At 39.8% G+C, this 21,150-nt stretch overlaps 1 protein-coding gene across 3 annotated transcripts in view; it reads right to left on the bottom strand.

Annotated features, from left to right (window-relative positions):
• The window catches only part of grm3 (glutamate receptor, metabotropic 3), a 58,291-nt gene that overhangs the window by 29,752 nt on the left and 7,389 nt on the right, over nucleotides 1-21,150 (bottom strand). For all 3 annotated transcript variants that reach the window (XM_055174114.2, XM_055174115.2, XM_055174113.2), the window contains 2 exons: nucleotides 10,544-11,150; nucleotides 7,761-8,634 (listed from right to left, as the gene is read on the bottom strand). In XM_055174114.2, the coding sequence (XP_055030089.1) occupies nucleotides 7,761-8,634; nucleotides 10,544-11,002 (1,333 nt within the window). In that variant the 5' untranslated portion in view covers nucleotides 11,003-11,150. The remainder of the gene's footprint in view (nucleotides 1-7,760; nucleotides 8,635-10,543; nucleotides 11,151-21,150) is intronic.

The following is a 21,150-nucleotide window of genomic DNA, read 5'->3' as shown; positions in this document are numbered from 1 at the left end:
GTTGATGTGTTTGGTCACTTCTAACTTTATCTCTGATTGGTACCATTGAATGAATGGGGCTAAGCTAAATGCTATCGAAGCGTCGCAGCGTGCTCCAGCGCTTACGTGCACGCACACAGATGATAGAGGGATGTATCAACAATTCTTAGTTAAGGTAATAACATATTTTAATATTGAAAATGAGTAGACTATTCTTTTAAAAAAAGGCGTTTATCGCGTTTTGGAACCAAACTCTTCATTTACCTGCATCTATTTTTGTGATATCACACCAGCTACTCCCATGATGCTTGGCAGCAAAAATGTTTAACCAACAGTTTAATACCAATTTATAAGTATTTGACAGTATGCTCTACTCTCTAATAAAGGCTGGGTTATTTTCAACCCAGCACTAGGTCATAAAGGAACCAACCAACTGGCTGGGTTGTAATTAACATATATATATTTTTGACCTACCCATTGTTGGGTCAAATATAAACATTTAAGGAGAATAATTTAGCTCAAGGGCTGCATTTGCCCCTTTTTGACCCAATGGTTGAAAAAAAATGAATTTTTTTAGGGTGTAATCAGTGGTACAGGTTCAATTTTGTATGTAAGAGGTTCGGGTTCAAATCTAATAATCGAATACAATTTTAATAATGTTTATTTTTAATAAACCAAAATTGCGTCACTTTAATGTCTCTCTCTTTCGCTCTCGTTTACTCTTTAAGTTCCACAGTTATATTCTAATAGCTTTGACAGAGACACACATACATTGGCGATGTGACATCACCGCTTTGCGGGATTCGAGGTACTGCAATACGTAAACAAAACAATGTATCTTGATCTCACACACCTATTTAGCTCACAGTCACCATTCAGATACTAAACCTTTGTTGAAGACAAACAGCTGAGATTGACACTTGATTTATGAAGAGCTCCTTCATACAGAAATGAGGGCACAGAAACATACAGAGAGGTGTGTCATGAGGAGATAGTCACAAACACATCCGCAGATCTTTCCGGCTGTATGCCGAAATGTTTGTTCAGCTGTACCGCTGTGTTCGAGTCAGAGGAACGTGTGTTTTTAGAATAATCAGCATGTGGTAGCACCACCCACTGTTAAATCTTATTGGTCTAACTGTAGATTTAATAGTGTGGTGTTGTGCTGCAGTTTGGCATTCAATGTTCAGGCAATTTGCTGGATGTTGGAAATGTTAGATTAGAGATATTTAAAGGTATTTTTTTGTTAATGAATAATGAAATCTCTTCTTAATCTCATTCAATATAATATCAGTAGCATTAACATTCGATCGACACAACCCTATAAGCCTGGCATCATGATACCCACCACAGTAAATCTTCAACAGAACAAATAAAACAGTTCTTCTTTCCTGTGCGTGTCTGTGATGTGCGTCTGTGTTAATGGTGGGTGGATGAGCGATTGTGTTGTTATTATAGTGTATTATCATGCAGCCGAGTGTGTGTGTGTGTGTATGCAAGGTGAAATCTCTTCAGTAGATGCTCATCATCGCCAAGCGCTTTTGTCGCTCAGAAACTACAGTAGCGTTCAAATAATAATCTATTGTTGTGAGGCATGATAAATATTTACTCCGGATCTGTGAATTTGAAAGGCGGCTAATTAGTTGTAAGTGATCTAGTGGCTACAGATGGAGGTGATGGTTAAAGCTATGTGTGTGTCTGCGTGTTTGTGTGTTGATGGTGGGCGGCCAATTGTATTCTTTCATGGTGTGTGGGTTGAAAGTGTCTGAGAAAAGGCAAAACACAAATATCCTATTGTGTCTCGTGTGTGCCTTTGTGTGCATCTCCATACTAAGCTACCTAGACAGTTAAAGGCGTTCTTGAGGTAAAGGCTGTTCCAAAAAATAGGCATATATTTTAAAGGGATAGTTAACCCAAAAATGAAAATTCTGTCATCAGTTACACACTCTCATGTTGTTACAAACTTGAGCCCCATTCACTTCCATAGCAGGAAAAAAGAATACTATGAAAGAATTTTCATTTTTTGGGTGAACTATCCCTTTTTGGATACCTTGCTCTGGCCGAGCATTTCACGTTGCCCGTCTCCATTTCACGTAACTTTAAGCTGCCTTCCTACAACAAGCTACTTGACTTAAAACACACCTGACATGCCAACTTGAACTGCTACTTGTTTCCATGACACGGCTCTCCCTCCGATGTCTCTGTAGGAGCATAAACTTGTATTATAAAGCTCCGGGAATTCCGAGTATAAGCTTTTCATCCATTTTGCTTGTTTGGATGCCCCGTTTCTATTGGCCGTGCGGGTAATCGTCACAGAGCGCTTTGCTCGACGCAACAAAAGACCGCCTTCGCACGGCGCAAGCCATTGAAATGAATGGGTTTCATAGCGTAGCGCAAACCGCGTCCTATGTGAAAGCCGCATAAGGCAGAGTCTACAGAGAATGCAAACCCAGAATGCATTGCAACAAGGTTTTTAAACGCATTTATATTTAAAACGACAAAGCAGTGCATCTTAGGAGGAATGGTGAGGAATGTCAGTCATAAATTGAATCAATTTAGTTTTGAAAAATAGTAAATGTATTCCTATAGCTTGGTACAGCATTGTGTTAGCAGCACAAAAGGTTATGGGTTTGATTCCCAGGGAACACAGAGACTGATAAATGAATAGCTTTTAAGTTGATTTGGATAAAGGTGTCTGTCAAATACATACATTTAAATTTAGTATTAAAGAGCACCAATGGTCCAATTCACATTTTTACATTTCCTTTGGTGTGTAAGTGTGTATTATTGTCATGTTAACGATATGCAAAAAATACATACCCCAAAGTAAACGATGACCCGATTTATCGTCAATAACGTAAATCTCTTTTCTTGAACTACAATAAACAAACAGATTGTAGTCAACAGTTTAATTCCTGGGATTGGTGACGTAGACAAGAACGACATTATCATAACTCCTCCCACTTCGGACTCAAAGCCTGTGGGCCCTATTTTAACGATCTAAGCGCATTGTCTAAAGCGCACAGCGCAACGTGTAAATGGGCGTGTCCAAATCCACTTTTGCTAATTTAACGACGGGAAAAATGGTTTGTGCGCCGAGCGCATGGTCGAAAAAGGTTGGTCCTATTGTAATGGGAGTATGTTGGGCGTGACGTGCAGTAAACCAATGAGAGTCTCAGCTCTCATCCCCTTTAAAAGCAAGTTGCGCTGGCGCTATGTCTAATCCCTATTTAGATGACGAACTTTGTAAACTGAAAAACTAAGCGGAGGAAGAAGATTCCCAGTTTAAGATTAATGTTAAATAATTGTGTTGTTTTTCACTTGTATTGAAATTGTTATTTTTTTATTAAAACCTTTAAAACCCGTTTTCTTTTAGTCATGGAAGTAAAAAAGCAGGCTTGTAATTGCTCTAAATGTATGGCTATCCAATATCATCAAAAAAATAATTTACAAGTATGTAAGAAAAGGTTTGTACTCTAAAATACTTTATTTGTAACAAACATGAGATAAAGAATTTACAAACGGCTCTCTGCGCGTTTCAGCACTTTGGACAGCGATTTTTTTAGCAAAGAGTTTTTTTAAGCATTACTTAAAAATGTTTCTCATCTCACCATATCCGCAGGTACAGAGTCATCATATACAATAAATCCGTGAGGTAGCATTTAAAAAACATTTAAAAACCGATGCATTTGTTTAAAGCAAAGCATTTATTTTCTTACCAGGCTACAGGTGAAGCAGCTCTTTGCGCCTTCTAACGTCTCATAATTAGTCCTCATTTATGTCCAAGAGACTCAATAATAATCTTTTACATTCAATCCTTTAATCTTTCATATTTAAAAGCATTTTTGTGCTGCTGCGCATTCATGTACTTTGTGATAAGCAAACCCGCGTTGTCCTCCCATTTATAGGCGCATATTACTAATGCGCTCTTTAAATAACATAAAACACATTGCGCCATTGACTTTAGACTTTAGACCAGGTTTTTGTTGGTCAATGGTGTAGTCTATTTTAGTTGCCTCAAAATAGCAACGCGCCAACAATGCGCCTGAACACACCTTGTTTTCAGACCAGCATTTGCTATTTAAACAACGCGGCGCTAAACGTGAAAATTAGGGTGGAAACTAGCGAAAGACACTTGCGTCACGCATTGCGCTGCATTGCGCCGGGTTTAAGATAGAGCCCTGTAAGTTAACTCCTGTCTGCATTGCATTGTGACCAAATCTTTCAAACATGGTACGGAGCGTCACATTTCCGGCTGACGTCAGAGGTATTAAGGCCAATCACAACGTACAGATTAGCTGGCCAATCAGGGACACAGAGCTTTTCAAATCCGTGCATTTCAGGAAAAGAGTGAAATCTGTAGCTACAAAAATGTACGATATGTGGAAAATAATGTGTTTTTTAAACATATACCATGCGAACACATTGTATTTTAATAAATACACAAAACGTTGTTTTTTAGAAATGAAATAGGTGCTCTTTAAGCATTAGTATTAGTACATTTAGTATAAAGTTTATTATGTAGTCATTCGTTTTCCCGGTTTCTGTGTTTTTATTCATGTAAACCCGCTTTGATACAATGTAACATTGCAAAAAAGCGTTACATAAAAACATTGTTTTTGTTTCGATTAAATAATTGTGTTGCTCTATTTTTCTTGCATGCTGGTGACAGAACTTTTGACAGGACACCTCCTTTAATCTTATTGGATTACCTCATTGCTTGATCCCATGTGTCGACCTAATTGCTATAGCAACAGTATGTTGCCACATTGTGTTAGGGCATTCAACTAATAGTACCATTGGAGATGTGACAACCTCTCACAACACAAAAACTGATGCAAAGTCTTTACAACAGCATGATGTGAATAACGTTTTGTGGGACACAACAACCTTGTCTAGCTAACTGCAATCTCTGGCTAACCCTGAAATCTCTGGGTAGACTTGGTAACTTTCAATAGCAGAGGACTATTTTCAGGCACTGCGTAATATCATTGCGCCTCCTGCAACCTTGTTGCAGCAAAGTCCTTGATTATTACGCCAGAATAAGAGTATAGTTCATAGCCATATCGGCCTAAAAAATCGCAACTTTTAATTTTCCTGTCGGTCTTAGTACACAATGTAACTACAAGAGAGTCAAGTTTTAAATAGGAAAAATATCGAAACTCTTTGGTTATTTTTAGCGTGATGCTAATAGTCTAATCAGCTGAATGGATTCCAAAACGGTAAAAATCAAATGTTTAACTCTAGGGGAGCTGGAAAATGAGCATAATTTCAAAAAAACGTGAAGTGTCCCTTTAAGTTTACCTCACTGCAATCTGAAGTGCAGAATGATGTCATAAAATTCTTTGATCTTGCTGGAAGTTCTAAGGGCTTAAATGTTCTAAATGTGAATTTTGTCAATGTTTTTAAGCACAGTCGTTTATAAACATCCTTAAGGTTAACAAATTCTTACTAAAAGCCCTAAAAACTTTTATAGGTTTCATGGGACCATACATTCTAAAAAAATGCTGGGTTGTTTTAACCCATAGTTTGGTCAAAATCGGACAAATCCAACTGTAGGGCTATATAACATTGTGCTGGGTTGTTTGGGTTTGACCATATTTGTATAAGAGAGTATGAACACCAAGTCCTTCTCCTACTCTTCCCTCTATCCTTTCTTGGCTCCTTTTCCATGGCAGATCATCTACCAAACCCCCTTTTTGTGATTCCAAGCACAACTAAAATCATTGTCTCTCTTCAGCAGCTCCATATCCTCTCTTTCTCTCTCCCTCTCTCTCCATCCATTAGTCTCTACGATGATGACGATTTTCCCTCCTGTTCTCCTGCATGGCTTTGCCTCCTGCCTCCCTCTCGATCGCCCCAGACAGCAAACCCCACACGTCTTTGATTCTGCGCTTGAAAAATGAAGATGGTGAAGTTCAAAGAGAATGTTCTTCTACTGATGCGTACCAGCCCACTCAACCTCTCTACCGTTATTTTATCTGCTCCATCTCTCTCTTTCTTTCTTTCTCTCTCTTTTCTGTAAATGTAGCTCCATCTCTCTCTGCTGCTATCTTTCATTCATGCACATACATGCGATTGCCTGGCTCCTACGAAAAACTGTTGCGTTATCACCATGGTTATATGTGATTACCATATTTATGTACATTAACATTTATGCATTTTGTTTTGCTTTGCTCCAGAATGACTTGCAGTGCATTCAAACGAAGCATTTTATCAGACTGTGCATTATACCTTAGGATTGTAAGAACCATGCTATTTACATGCTACTCCAAGGTACATTAAAGAATGGATGATGATAGTGTCTAGTATACTGTAGTCTAATGTAATGTGTATAATTTACTGTATAGTACTGTACTATAGTACACAATTATAATAATAATACTATCACATAATACCAATAATATAAACATTTGAAAAAAAACAGACTTTGGACACCAGAATGTACCTGCAATTATATTATCATCTATAGATTTTCTTGGTAAAAAGCCATATCATGAGCAGGATAACATCTTGCAAAATAATTTGGGGTAATGAAAACATCACTTTTTCAAACTGGGAGCAAACTGGTGCCACCTTTAGCATAGCTTAGCACAATCCATTTAATCTGATTAGACCATTAGCATCGCGCTAAAAAATAACCAAAGAGTTTCAATATTTTTCCAATTTAAAACTTGACTCTACTGTAGTTACATTGTGTACTAAGACTGACAGAAAATTCAATTATTTTACATTATATTTGGCCTGCTGCAGCCATGTTACGGCAGCAAACTCCTTGATTATTACCAGAATGAGAGTATAGTTCCTAGCAATATCGATCTAAAAAATCGCAACTTTTAATTTTCCGTCGGTCTTAGTACATGATGTAACTACAGAAAACCCCACTTTTTCAAACTGAGAGCAAACTGGTACCACTTTTAGCATAGCTTAGCATAATCAATTGAATCTGATTAGAACATTAGCATTGCGCTAAAATATAACCAAAGAGTTTCAATATTTTTCCTATTTAAAACTTGACTCTACTGTAGTTACATCGTGTACTAAGACTGACAGAAAATTCAATTATTTTAAATAAAATTGCGCCTGCTGCAGCCATGTTACGGCAGCAAACTCCTTGATTATTAGCCAGAATTAGAGTATAGTTCCTAGCCATATCGGTCTAAAAATTTGCAACTTTTAATTTTCAGTGGGTCTTAGTACACGATGTAACTACAGAAAACCCCACTTTTTCAAACTGGGGGCCTTGATCACCCTGTCAGGGTTTATTTGGTAACAAACCACCAACTGACTGACTGTATATTATCCTTTATCTCTATTATTTATGCATTATGTATTTATAGAGTTTTGTGCTGCCATTCCCTCAGAATTCTCATCTTTTCCTCTCCCGAAACTCTTTCCTCCACTCTGAGTTTGAATGTGTTTGTGCATAGTCACAGATAAGTGTGGCATAATCCCATCTACCTGCCACGGCAACCTCAGCGTGCTGAGCACTTTTACATAGTTTATTTTTACCTGCCTCTCTCTCTTTCTTTCCTCACCTGTCAGTCAAAGCCGATCTCTCGGCAGCACTGACAGAAGACGCCCGACTCCTGCTTGATTGCGACTGGGAGAATGAAGACACACACTGTGTCTAATTACAGAGCCTATAAACCTGTCTTTTTCCAATCGAAGAGTGACACGATACGCGGCAAACGGCATACAGTCAGGTTACAGTAGCAGGAAGGGGAAACACAAGGTAAATGAAAATAGAGAAGAAAGAAAAATAAACCAAGCTAGGTTACCTCTGAAGTTGGCATGAAGCAGATAGTCCCGGTAGAGCTTTCTGCCGTCAAGACTCCGCATTGCGTCGCACAGCCGCGTCGTGTTGACGCACAAACTTCGCTGCATGCGGTGTAAAGCATGCGCCATGGCGTACACTGCGTTTATGACGAACATGATTTTCGATTCGGGCTCAAAGTTGGATTCGTTCACCCTCAAATCTTGGTCACAAGGTGGCTTGGGTGTCCCTGCTCCCGCTGATGAAGTTCCACTTAGTGAGCATTGAAACTTTTGCTCCCAGAAGTCTTTAAACCAGGGGTTGCGGTGGTTATTGAAGGGGGTTAGGCTCTGGAAGTAGCGATTAAATTCGGGTATCGGGTAAGCGGACAACTCTAGCGTAATCGCTCCGTCCGCCGTAAACTCGTTCCCTTTTACAATACTCTCTTGGGCCCCCCATCCATCGCTGGCCACCCAAAGAAAAGAAGCATTGAGGCGGGCTGCAGCCGCTATGAGTTCCCGTGCGTCATCGCTACGCAGAAACAGCACGGCTACGCGGGCCGTGGGCTTTTGTAGAAGCTGACGGATCACGGCTTCGTACGAGGAACGCTTCGCGCTCGATCGCCCCACTTTTTCTGAAGTGGCAATGCAGATGTTTCTCAAACGTGCTTGTTGCTCGAAAGCTTCGATGCCCGTCTCTCCGTAGTCACCCTCTGAGGCAACTGTAGAAACGTAGGTCCAGTTAAAGGCACGCAGGATCTCAGCCATGGCCTTGGCCTGGTAGAAGTCTGGAGGTACGGTGCGTGCAAAGTAGTCGTAGCGGGATTTATCGCTGAGCTTGGCACTTGTGCTAGCATAGCTAATCTGAGGAATTTGGAATAACCGGAGCAGGTTCGCAACCTGTGAGAGAAACACACAAATGCACAACAGTTTCGATCAATAAGTCAACACATTGTGAATAAATTATCCAAAGTCTAATACATAATATATAGTTTTTCTATTTCATTAGATTAGATCAAGTCACATTAGCCCAATTAAAAACACACAGGCACTCTCAGCAGGGTTGAGCAGAGTGGAAATGTTTTTCTTTGGTGAGACACAGCTTGGCTCTTCCATATGACACATCCCACGCTAACTGCGCAGATATGCGCTGGATAGCGTCTCTTTCCTTGCATAACGCTGTCATCGTCGATCACGATCACAGCTTGCGGCTCTGACTTTACTCATTACGTCAAAGCTATGCTATAGTTCAGTCCTGATAAATACATTAATTATTTTGGATGTTAAGTACAATATTATCAGAGCTGTCCATTTAACATGTTAATTTGATTAATAAAAATAAATCAGACAGGACTTCTGATCCATGCACCAATACTATTAAAAGTTAATAGTCTGCCATACTTGATTGCAAAATGGATTACTGCTCACTTTCAACCAATGATGGGTTTATGGAAAATGATATTGCTTTATCACAAGAATTCGTACACATTTTACAATTTGGCTAATTTGTATTAATTCATACGACCACATTTGTAAGTTTTGGTACGATTTGCCTTAACCCTTGTGAAGTTGGGGTTAGGTGCACGGTTAGGGGTTCGTTTTTTTTTTTTTTTTAATTAGAATCGTACTATTTTGCACGATTAACTTCGTATGAATTGATACAAATTAGCCAACTCGTAAAATATGTACGATTTCTGGTGAGATCAGGCTGATTACGTAATACGCAAGGTCGCGCTGGCATGTCACAAGGCTAGTGCAAGAAGAGAAGTTGTGGTGTAAAAGTAATTTTTTTTGCCAAAATTGTTTTGCTAGATAAGACCCTTAAGCCTTGGTTGAGATTTTTTAGAGACCTTTGAAGATGAATTGAAACTGCAATTTAAACTGCATTGAAACTGTAAACCATTGAGGTCCACTATATGGAGAAAAATCCTCGAATGTTTTCCTCAAAAAACGTAATTTCTTTTTGTTCAGTTTAAAGTAAACCTGCATTACTTTATCCATTTGGACGCTGTGTTGGGATATAAAGAGGATATATGAAGAGGGTCTGCCAGATAGAGGCAGACTGGATTGGCAAACAACAGCCGGCGTCGTGAGAGAAAACAATGCCCGGTTGCTGGCAATGAAAGGAAAGAAATGAATAACACCGGTTATCTAACAAGAGACCACTGTGGGGTCACAATATTCTCAGCTGTTTGCCAGAAAAGCAATATCTCTAAAATGACAGGGAAAGTAAAAGAAAGCAAAAACGGAAAAAGGAAGTTAAGGGGGTTTAGACAGATTATGGATTTCGGAACTGATAGCAGTACTCAGCTTTTGGTGAGGCTCAAATGGGGAGGGTGTTATGCAAATGTGATGCAAATTCCCATGGCTCTGTCACCAATGGTACTAGAAAACAACAGCAAACAACACACATACAGTAGATGCAGCACTAATGCATACACACACAAGAATGAAGAATACAAAGCAAATTGGATTTACAGGCATATAAGAGTAATGCAAAATTTTTTGGGGTCGGTCCTTTAAATAATGGATTTTGTATCTCGTACAGTACTTTAGTTGCTCAGTTAAGGGCTGTGTTGTTTTGCCAAGTAGGTTTCTAAAGGGAACAAATTAAAAGAGCCAGAGAATCGAATACTTTTGTAAAACCAATGATGGATTTTATCCAAGCTGTACACAGACACAAGAGGTGCAAAGACAACGAAAAATGTTTCCCATTTAAACAAATCTCTTGCTTACCATGGGTGGTACATTAATTCTGAAAGACAAATATCCTACATGCAAACCTTGGATCAAATGGATTGCTTCTAACCTGTATAGAAACACTGCTAAATGATCCTCCAATGACACCTGTTATGGCAAGCGGGCTGTCTTCCTGAAATGCGTAAGAGCCATCTGGACAGATAAATTCTGTATCATCCACTTTTGTAAGAGACGCCCTGACAAACTCCAGCGCCTGTTCCAGAGCGTACGTGTCCCGTGAGCACGTGTCCAGGATGTGGACGCCCAGCGCCACGCCCGGCAGCAGACCCACGTCCTGGTTGATCTGATCGATGGCAAAGAGCATGGCCTCAAGACGCTGGATCCCACGGTCTTCATTGATGCGGCCGCATTCGTCCATGCCCTGACCCTTCTCGTGGATGGGGAAGAGACCACCGAGCACCAGGTCTCCGTCTATTTTAATTTCCCTGCGGGGAGAATCTCCGCTGGAGAGCAGCACCCCGGCCCCCAGCAGAACCAGGAGAAGAGCTCGGACTGCAGACGACATCATTTGGGGAAGACTGAGGAGGTGTGACGGTCAGGCGGGGAGAGAGAGGGTGAAGAGAGGATGTCAAAGACCTGAATAAGGCATGAAGGGGGAGCAGGGACTTCTGTCTGGTTACTCATGGAGATGCACAGGACTGGAATCTGCTTTTAAGCTGCAGAGAGACAGACAGAAAAAAATTACACAACTATACTGAGGAAAGAATATTAAGAAACATCTGCATCAATTTGTTTAGTTTGTATTGTCAACTGGGAGCAGTTTCCTGAACAGGGTTTAGATTAACTAGGCCTTAGTTCACCAAATATGTCCAATAGATGCATTTACTAAATTAGCGCCTCTACCGGCAGCTTTACGAGTGTGCATCTTAAGACAAAACAATGGCACTGATATATGTCAGCACAAGTTGTTTTTAAATTAAGGCATCTCAAACATGCCTTTTAGTCTGGGATTAGGATAAGCCCTGTCCGGGAATCCGCCCCAAAGAGTGCTCGACATTTTTTTAGATTGTATTTTGCTTGAGGTAGTCTTAAATAAAGTTTATTTTAAAAATCACCTCATCTACAAGACACCAGTTTATGACAGAATGACCCAGAAAAAGTTGGATGGAAAAGTGTAGCATTATTCAGACCCTCTGTGTTTTGCAGGATCAGTCTGTTCTGTGTAATCACAGTTTACCGTTAACAGCCGAAAGACGATTCTCTTAAAATCAGGCTGCCAAATACACAAACGAATTTCAGCGAACGCACCCATCACCAACTCCCCCGCGTCTCCCGTACCCTCTCGAACAGATTTGTCAAAACAGATTCTGAGGATGGAAAACACCCAAGCAAGATAAACTCATTGGCACAGAAGCTCAGACGGCAATAGCAACTGCTGAGGAAGTAAGGAGTGAGACAAACTTCATCCCAGCGGTAAACCCGGGGGGTGGATTCACTAAAAACTGTGGCCGCTGATGTTTTAGCACCTGGTTTTCTAAAGGAATTCAAAAATTGGCAGTCCCAGAGGAAAATATTGTTGCTCTTTCATAGCTCGAGAGATTTCAGTTGTGTTTCATTTAAAGGTCCACTGTATAGATTTTTAGCGGCATCTAACTGTGGGTTTACACCAGATGCGAGTTTTGCGCGAGTAGATTACATACAAAGTCAATGCAAAGACAGGGTGATGCGAATGACGCGATATGGGCGGCACATTTGCCGTGAAAACACACGCTATTCGCCTCAAACTCGTCTTCGACCAAGTTAAAAATATTCAACTACAGGGAAAAATTTGCATGACACAAAGTTAAATCCCGCGAGTAATCTTGAGCAAGCAACGCAATGCGATTGTAACAGTGAATTTCAACCAATGGCTCAGTCCACAGCTCACCCCTCCCTTTCGAAACACATAGAAAAGCTACGGTAGCCGCCAAAGGACAAACATTTAATCGTCTGTAACAATGTAGTGACAAAATGTGCTCTACAGGGGTCTCATTTACAAAACGTAGGATCCTTACTAAAAGCCTACGTATGCACAAAAGTAAAAAATGGCATACGGCAAAAAATATTACGACTTATAAAGGGAACATTGCTTTGTTTTAAAAGTCACAGATCACCTGCAAGTGTGCATGCATGAATCATCCTCAGATCCCACCCTGCAAGCCCATTTTTCCATCAAGTTTGTTTTTTATAGATTACAACCTTTGCGTGGAAACTGGCGTACACACATTTCAAGCCCCGTTTTGTGCGTACGCAAGCTTTATAAATGAGACCCCAGTTTAGGCGGGCTACTGTAGAAACATGCCGACTTCCATGTAAAGCCCAGGGTATATTCGGGCCATCCACATACGTGCACCATCTGCATGACGTAATTTTCGTCCAGTCTGTGTACAACAGTGCATGTGAGAGAAGATATTTAAACAGGACTTTTCCACTACAAACAGCATACAAAGGCAATAGACAGCGTTTGCACACACCATTGTCTTCTTTTATTTTCATTTCATCTAAGAACACAAAGCTATGGAGCATTTTTGTTACAATAATGTTTAATTCCTCTTCTTTGTTTTCTTGTTGTATGTTCTAAACTTTGTTTGAATTGATGGATCCGCTACTTTTCTTAATGTACATTAAAGCCTGGAATACACTGCAGGATTTTTGCACTCCTGTAAGAACATGGATCGCACTCCTACATGGATGGTTTAAACTCGGGTACGACAAGCATGTAGACTGTACGATGATGACACGGAGGCTTCAACGGCTGCATCACACGTTAGCGCAACGTCACCGCGCAATACTGGTACGCAACAAACACACTGTGCGTTGATCAAGCTGAATTTCTGACACTGTAAGGAAACTATCGTAGGCTATCTTGGGACGCAAGACCGAGAAAATGGACATCTTTGAACCTCTCTCACTGTACGACATAAGACCACCGATGAAGAGCCACGATCAAAGAAATTGCGATGATTGTTTCACGATGGCAATTTTTCGTCTGGGACAGCCAAAAATCGTGCAATGTATCCCGGGCTTTAGTCATTTAGCAGACACTTTTGTCCAAAGTGACTTACAAATGAGGTAAACAATAAAGCAATTAGAGCAATTATTTGCTTATTAGTTTACTTCTAGAGAGTCTGACACTCGAATGCATTATATGAAATCCTTTCAAACAGAGGTTTCCGCCTTCCGATTAGTTGCCGCCGATATGCGTCATAGCTCATTACCATAAAGGTGAGCTGATTTCAACTCTCCTTGACGCTCACACCGTACATGACTTCCGGACACTTTGACGCCCTCGCGGTTGGCGGTGTGAACGCACAGTAAAAGCATAAGTGGCCCGAACCCCCACACTTACTATACTCTAGAACCGCCACTGCTCTTCTTATATAAGAGAGACATTTCTAAGATTTCTGGGTCTGTTACGTCATGTTATGTGGATTCACTCAAATGAAGATAAGTGTTTTTTTCCACAGTTAGTGTTATGTGTGAAAACCCTGGATTTTTCCCATTGTTAATATGGAGCTTATGACAGAGTTATGAAATGCTAATTAAATCTTGAACCTACGACTGACAGAAAATCCTACAAATTTAGCCGCACGAATAAATAGCCTCTCTGGGTGTTCAGCAAAAGAGTGAAAGTTATCTGCCACTAATTGTTAAATCTGATGCCGGGTCTCCATTAACAGTAAAATGCTAAACCCCTGGAACAGGCAGGCTTGATATCTAAGCTTGGTTTTTGATCTCAGCGCTTGTAAAGAAAAACGCTCCTAATCTGATTTCCTCTCCCACTTTGGCTTTCGGAACGGTGGGCGAGTAGAAGCGATGGAGGCGGGAGGTAAATTTACAAGGTGTGTGAGAAGGCTCGACGGGTTTTCACAGCTCTGGCAGACGCACAAAGACTCTCGGTCTGGCCCGGAGATGGGCTTCAGGGCTGGATAACACTCCACCGCAGTGATGCTATCTCTACTGCGCAAGGCAACACAAAGCACAACATGGAGGCCTCTGGCAGCATCACACCATCGGCAGCTTTAGTCATTATTTTCCACCACCCCGATTCAGTCTGCCAACCACACAGCAACAATGGTGCCCTCGCTGAGCGGCCGCCACCGGTTTAAAGCATCTTCCTATTTCTCCTGACAGGCCAGTGGGGATCTAGTGGGCCGGGGGAGTGGGGAGAAAGAAAGAAGTGAACTGGTGTTTTTTTAAACACTAAATCTTTGTAGGCAAACAGGAAATGCATGCTTTTTCCCAATCACATCCTGATGATTAGCATAACTAAAGGAAGTGTTATGAAGGTATGTTAGATGTTGTCAGTTGGTTGACATGCAAGAAACTGTGTTGCGCTTAAATTGTTGGGGACAACTAGGAGCTTTCTATCTGTGTTAATATAAAAAACACCAGAAATACTGATATGAAAAATATGGCTCGGGATGGCTCAGTATGGCTTATTTGTGTTTTTTTTCTCAATGTGTACAGTACCTAATACTTCCAAACAAGCCGTACAGATACTAAAACAAGACGTATAACACTGCAAAGGACTTTGATTGGTCCGAGAGAATCGTCACTACCAGCGTCATTGCTAAATGCAAGATTTGCTTACCCTCATGCGCCATTGAGCAAACCAAGTGATGTCATCATCTGTGCTTTGTTGTACAGTACAAGTTCCCAAACTCCTTTCTTAGTGGGGAAAACATCCACATGCCGAGAATCAAGAACACCATTCCATCAATATGCTACATTGCTCCTGTGTTGTGCGTTTGTTTGTGTCGCGTTTACGATTATGTCATGATTTTACAAACTTCCGTGGTATAGTCACAGAACATTCTGCTCATTTCTCCGTGTCATTGTCACGAATCTCAGCATTTTTCCGTGTCCGTACCACGTGACTTTCTTTTCTGTCAGTTTAACGTATTGGTTACTCAATAGTTTTTTCTATTTTCTTACCATTGTCGCTTGGTTTTGGGGTTAGTACGACTTTCTGTTACATAAAATGACATCTTAACCCAAACCCAACTCTAACCCTAATGCCAGGCGACAATGGTTTAAAAATCAGAAAAAAATAGTATAAACCAATAGTTAAAGTGACATCCTAACCCAAACTACAAATCTAACCCCAAACCCAAGCGACAATGGTTTAAAAATAGGAAAAACAATTGAGTAACCAATACGTGAAACTGACACGGAAAAGAAAGTCTGTGGTATGGACATGGAAAAATGCGGAGATCCGTGAAAATGACACGGATAAATTAGCTAAATATTCCGTGACTATACCACGGAAATTTGTGAGATTAGGTTGGAAAAAGCAAGCCAAAGTATAGTGCTGAGCCAAGTTGTGCCACACAGTGGAAAAACATAATAAGATGCTTTATGTTTAAACATCAAGGAAATCACAGTTGCGAACTGCAACAAAGAGAAGATACAGTAGCCCCACAGGACAAACATGTCGTCATCTGAGACAACGTAGGGACGAAACGCGCTCTGAACAAAGCAGTTTGTCCGTTTAGGGCTACTGTAGAAATATGATGGCGACTTCCATGTAAGGAGACCCGCAGTGTATATAGATAAAAACTGTTTATTCTAAGGTAATAAAAACAATGCAGTTCATTATGTAAGGTCTTTATACACCACTGATAGTATAATTTTGTATATTATATTGCATTTCTATCAAGAGATCCTTCCAAAAGTCCCACATTGCAGCTTTAAATGTATCTTATATTTCCAAGTATGCCTTAAATCAGTGAGAATGTAATAATCAGATGTATATTATTGTACATTAAGAAAACCCTGATGCAAAATGTGTGCTAATGAATTATTTAAAATTCCAGCCAAGCTGGCATCTCATTTTAAGAGCAGGTGTTAACATATGATAAACTTCTCAAAATGGCCTAATTAATCACGTTTCATAGCCATCTGAATTTAAAACGATAATCATGTGTTTTGCTTATTAAAAAACAAATCCAAAAAGTTGTTTTATTACTAAACAGGCCGTCATTGTGGTCACGCTCTAGCGTGCACTGTACCTCAATAAAGGAAGGAAAAAAGGTGACCCAAGGTCGAACTAATCCCTAAACTTCTGAATCTGAAGACAGCCATTATTAAACCAATCAAACCGTTTTGACTGATGGGAAGTTGCAGGCGTTTTTTGTTCCTTCCCAAAGCCACCTACTGTATCCTATCTTAAAAGTTCCTCTTGGCTTATCATGTTAATGAGTTTAGAGGGGTACGACTAAAAAGTGGCACAGGGCGTTTTTGGGTGCAGAGAGACCCAGGAATTAATTGGATTTAGCTTGTAGGCAGTTTCTTAACAGCATGCTTAAATCAAACAGTCGGTTCGAAAAAATCAATCTTACAATCCTGTGCCAAAAAAGAAATTTCTTTTTTCCAAGCATCAGTGCTCTTCATCCGTTTCAAGCAATGAACTTGTTTTACTTGCTAGTAAATGTTGTAAAGTATTTTGCAAAAGAGAACTTTTGTCACAAAGCAATGGTTTGGAAATGATTTTTATTAGAGACATTATAGATCCTTCTGGAACAATCATTTTTTATCAAACGGCATTTTACAGCTTTTACAAGAATTTGAAAACAACTTCTGTGATATATCGTTTTAACTCATGATTGGGTCAAATATGGACATACCTATGTTGGGATGTTGTTAGACGGCAGATGACCCCGGGCCAGATCCACACCGGATCTACACCATAGCTGCGGATCTGGCCCAGAATCGGCTGCTGTCTCGGTAGCATTTCAGTTGAAATAACCCAGCATAGGTTTATTTATTACCCAAATGTTGGGTTTGTCTATAATTGACCCAACCATGGGTTAAAACAACGCAACTATTTTTCACTTAGTGTTGTTGCCGTGAATTCTGATCATTTAAATATTTGTCACTAACATTATGTAGCTAGCTATGAGGTTTGAAAAAAAAAACATTTTGAAACATTTGTTAAATGACTCAACAGCCAATTCTCATGAAATTACATAGGCACATAATTTCCGAGTGTTTTTGAGAGCGTATCACGAATTTCTGCTTACGTGTCATGTATTGGTTACTCAACTGTTTTTCCTATTTTCTTACCATTGTTGCTTCGGTTAAAATGACGTCCTTACCCAAACCCAACTTAAACCTAATGCCAGGCGATAATGGTTTAAAATTTAGAAAATATAAAACAATCTGAAAAAAAATCGTATAAACCAATACTTAAAGTGACATTCTAACGCGAACACCAAATCTAACCCTAAACCGAAGCAAAAATGGTTTGAAAATAGGAAAAAGCAGTTGAGTAACCAATAGGTGACAATGACACGTAAACAGAAATTCGTGATACCCTCACGAAAAAACGCGGAAATTCGTGACAGTATCACGAAAAAGAATATTTTTTTCCCCTGTAGATACTTTGGGGTATTTTTTAATATAGGTATTTTTGTGAGACTGGGTAGGACTGAACAAAAGCACTTTGGAAATTGGTGAGTAATGGACCATGTAAAAAGTTAATGCATTTTGATTGGGTGAAGGCCAAACATCAAGACGCATGTAGCAAGACCCTACAATTTTTTATGCCACTTTTTGGCCAAAATCATAACTCTTGAAACTATAAATGTATTTCTCCTTGTCAACCTTGACCATACAATGCGTACTATTTACCACCTCTGACTAGATTCACTTTATCATCTAGTACACACAAAAGCGATTTACTGCAGTAAAACGAGAGGAGGTGATTGGCCGAGACGTATGACATCGTCCAATCATTCATCAGATCTTGCATTTGCACACTTGTAATATACACTATCGCCTTTGATAACTCGTCCTCTTTGCGAGTTTCTCCTTGGATGATGAAACGCACCAAACGAGACGCCAGAGAGTCTTAGCCAGTGTGCCAATCCATTCATCTGCCAATCAGCAAAGCAGATCAAGGGAGGACATTACCACAGCGCACTACATTAAACTAGCACATGGTTTAAAAATGGAGTAGAAGGCAAATTACGCACGAAGGACGTATTACTCACCCATGTGTCTGGTACCAGATACAACTCATTACAAACCTCTGTTTTCATCTTGGTCTCTTTGAAATCATCATGTGTTAAACTAGTTGGGTCTCTGGTTTGTAAAAAGGCTTGGGTTGATACAGAGTCATTTAAAGCAACATTAAGCTTATCTTTAACTTTGATCCTTCTTGCCAGGGAAATATCACAAATCTCATTCATTATAAAAATAATAATATAACTCACTGCGACGCTTCGATAGCATTTAGCTTAGCCCCATTCATTCAATGGTACCATTTAGAGATAAAGTTAGAAGTGACCAAACACATCAATGTTTTTCCTATTTAAGACGAGTAGTTATACGAGCAAGTTTGGTGGTACAAAATAAAACGTAGCGCTTTTAATAGCACTTTTGGGAGTACTTCGACTCGGCGCAGTAACACCCTCCCTCTCCCATTATGAGAGGGAGAAGGGGAGCGGACTTTTCAGGCGAGTCGAAGTACTCCCAAAAGTGCTATTACGCCATAAAATATAGTTCCTCTTTTAAATCCGAATGAATGAATGGGGCTAAGCTAAATGCTATCGAAGCGTCGCAGCGCGCTCCAGCGCTTACGTGCACGCACACAGATGATAGAGGGATGTATCAACAATTCTTAGTTAAGGTAATAACATATTTTAATATTGAAAATGAGTAGACTATTCCTTTAACCTTTCATATATGGTTACTTTTATTCACTATCCAAAATGCGGATTACAAATGAAGGAGAATTTAACATTTGCCTTTAAAAACCAAACTGTACCTGAGACTTGGCACCACAACACACAGCACAAGCTCCACTAAATGAAAGCAGCTATTCAAAGCCAGGGAGCTCCTCATTTGTTTCCCATACAGCTTAATCTCTTTGTGTGCTGTCTGTTGTGGGGCAGTGGTGGCCGGATGGTTAAGAATCAGGCCTGGTACTTCAAAGACTGCAGGTTTAAATCACAATCGTGCTCTAAAAATAGTGGAATCCAAAGTTGCTTTGCAATAAATGCTCGGAAATAAATGTTATGGAAATGAGCTACTAATGCCAATTAGTGTAAGTAGCGAAACCAGAACAAACACTTCAATGTGAAACTCTACACCAGGGATAGGCAACGTCGGTCCTGGAGTGCCGATGTCCTGCAGACCCCTGCTCTACACTATCAGAAAAAAATGGTCCCAAGCTGTCACTGGCACAGTACCCTTTAAAAAGGTCCTAATTTGTACCATTAAGGTACTAATATGTAATTTGCACTATTTAATACTAAAATGCACATCTTAGGGACTAATATACACTCTTTAGGTGCACAGGTGCACTTTTTGAAAGGATACTGCCCTAGTGACAGGACAGCTAGGGACTTTTTTTTTTACAAATTCTTTGTTATATTTAGTGGTAAATGATGGCTGTTGTTGGATGATAAATGCATTGTAGATTAAACAATGTAAACGCCGTAGTGAACGCACACCATTAAATATTAAAAGTGCTCCTTTAACAGATGTAAAGCCACTGATCCATAAACGCACAACTGAGGGGTGGCACTAAAAACTCCTAATGCAGCAATTTTGAGCATGCACTTTAAGAAATGTGCTGAACCACATTTTTAGGTAGGGGAGAACCGGGGCAAAAGTAACGCGGGGTGAAAGTAACAAAGCGATTTTCTCTGAGCTCTGATAACATATGCATCCCAAACTATGACAGCATCTTAGGCACAAAACCCTTGACAGACATGACAAATATCGCATTATTTACTCACCGTTTTCCGCGTGTAGATCCAGATAGGTGTTTTCAACCATGATAAGTAAATTCCTAAAGCGGCTATTTTTTTCTTATAACACATTTTGTTTCTCGTTTAATGTATTACAATGCTGATCAATCTACAGGTTATTTTAGTGCTCTAACACATCCTGAAATGTTTAAAATAAAGCAAATTGAGTTTAAATATGAAGAGATCCTGTCGGGACAAAAGTAACAAAGAAGTTTTTCTGAAAAATGGTACTTTCGCCCCTGCTCTCCCCTATAACAAAATTGGGAAGTCAATTTAACTTAATATTTAAAATCCTGACTGGTGAGGAGTTACTTCACTTACTGTTTACTTAACTTCTTTTAAAGAACTTATTTTGCTGTCATGACTTATTTACCCCATCATTTTTAAAGAGCACCTATTTCATTGCTAAAAAACTATGTTATTTTGTGTATCTAGTTTGTTTTTGGTTAAAAAACACACTATTTTATCATACATTTTTGTAGCTCCAGATTTCACTCTCTTCCTGAAATGCACGGATTTGAAAAGCTCTGTGTCCCTGATTGGCCAGCTAATCTATACGTTGTGATTGGCTTGAATACCTCTGACGTCAGCCAGAAATGTGACGCTCCTTACCATGTTTGAAAGATTCAGTCACAATTCAATGCTAACAGGAGTTAACTTACAGACTGTGAGTCAAAGCAGGAGGAGTTATGATAATGTTGGTCTTGTCTACATCAACAATCCAAGAAAGTAAACCATTGCCTACAATCCGTGTGTTTGTTGTAGTCCAAGAAAAGAGATTTACGTTGGAGACGATAACTCGCATCATCGTTTACCTTTTGCATATCGTTAACATGAACTAATATAAACTTACACACCAAAGGATGTAAAATCCTGAATCGGACCATTGGTGCTCTTTAAAGTGTTAGGATAATGT

The sequence above is a fragment of the Misgurnus anguillicaudatus genome, chromosome 15, assembly GCF_027580225.2.
Source record: "Misgurnus anguillicaudatus chromosome 15, ASM2758022v2, whole genome shotgun sequence".
Taxonomy (NCBI): Eukaryota; Metazoa; Chordata; class Actinopteri; order Cypriniformes; family Cobitidae; genus Misgurnus; species Misgurnus anguillicaudatus.
This window is presented reverse-complemented; position numbering and strand designations above follow the sequence as displayed.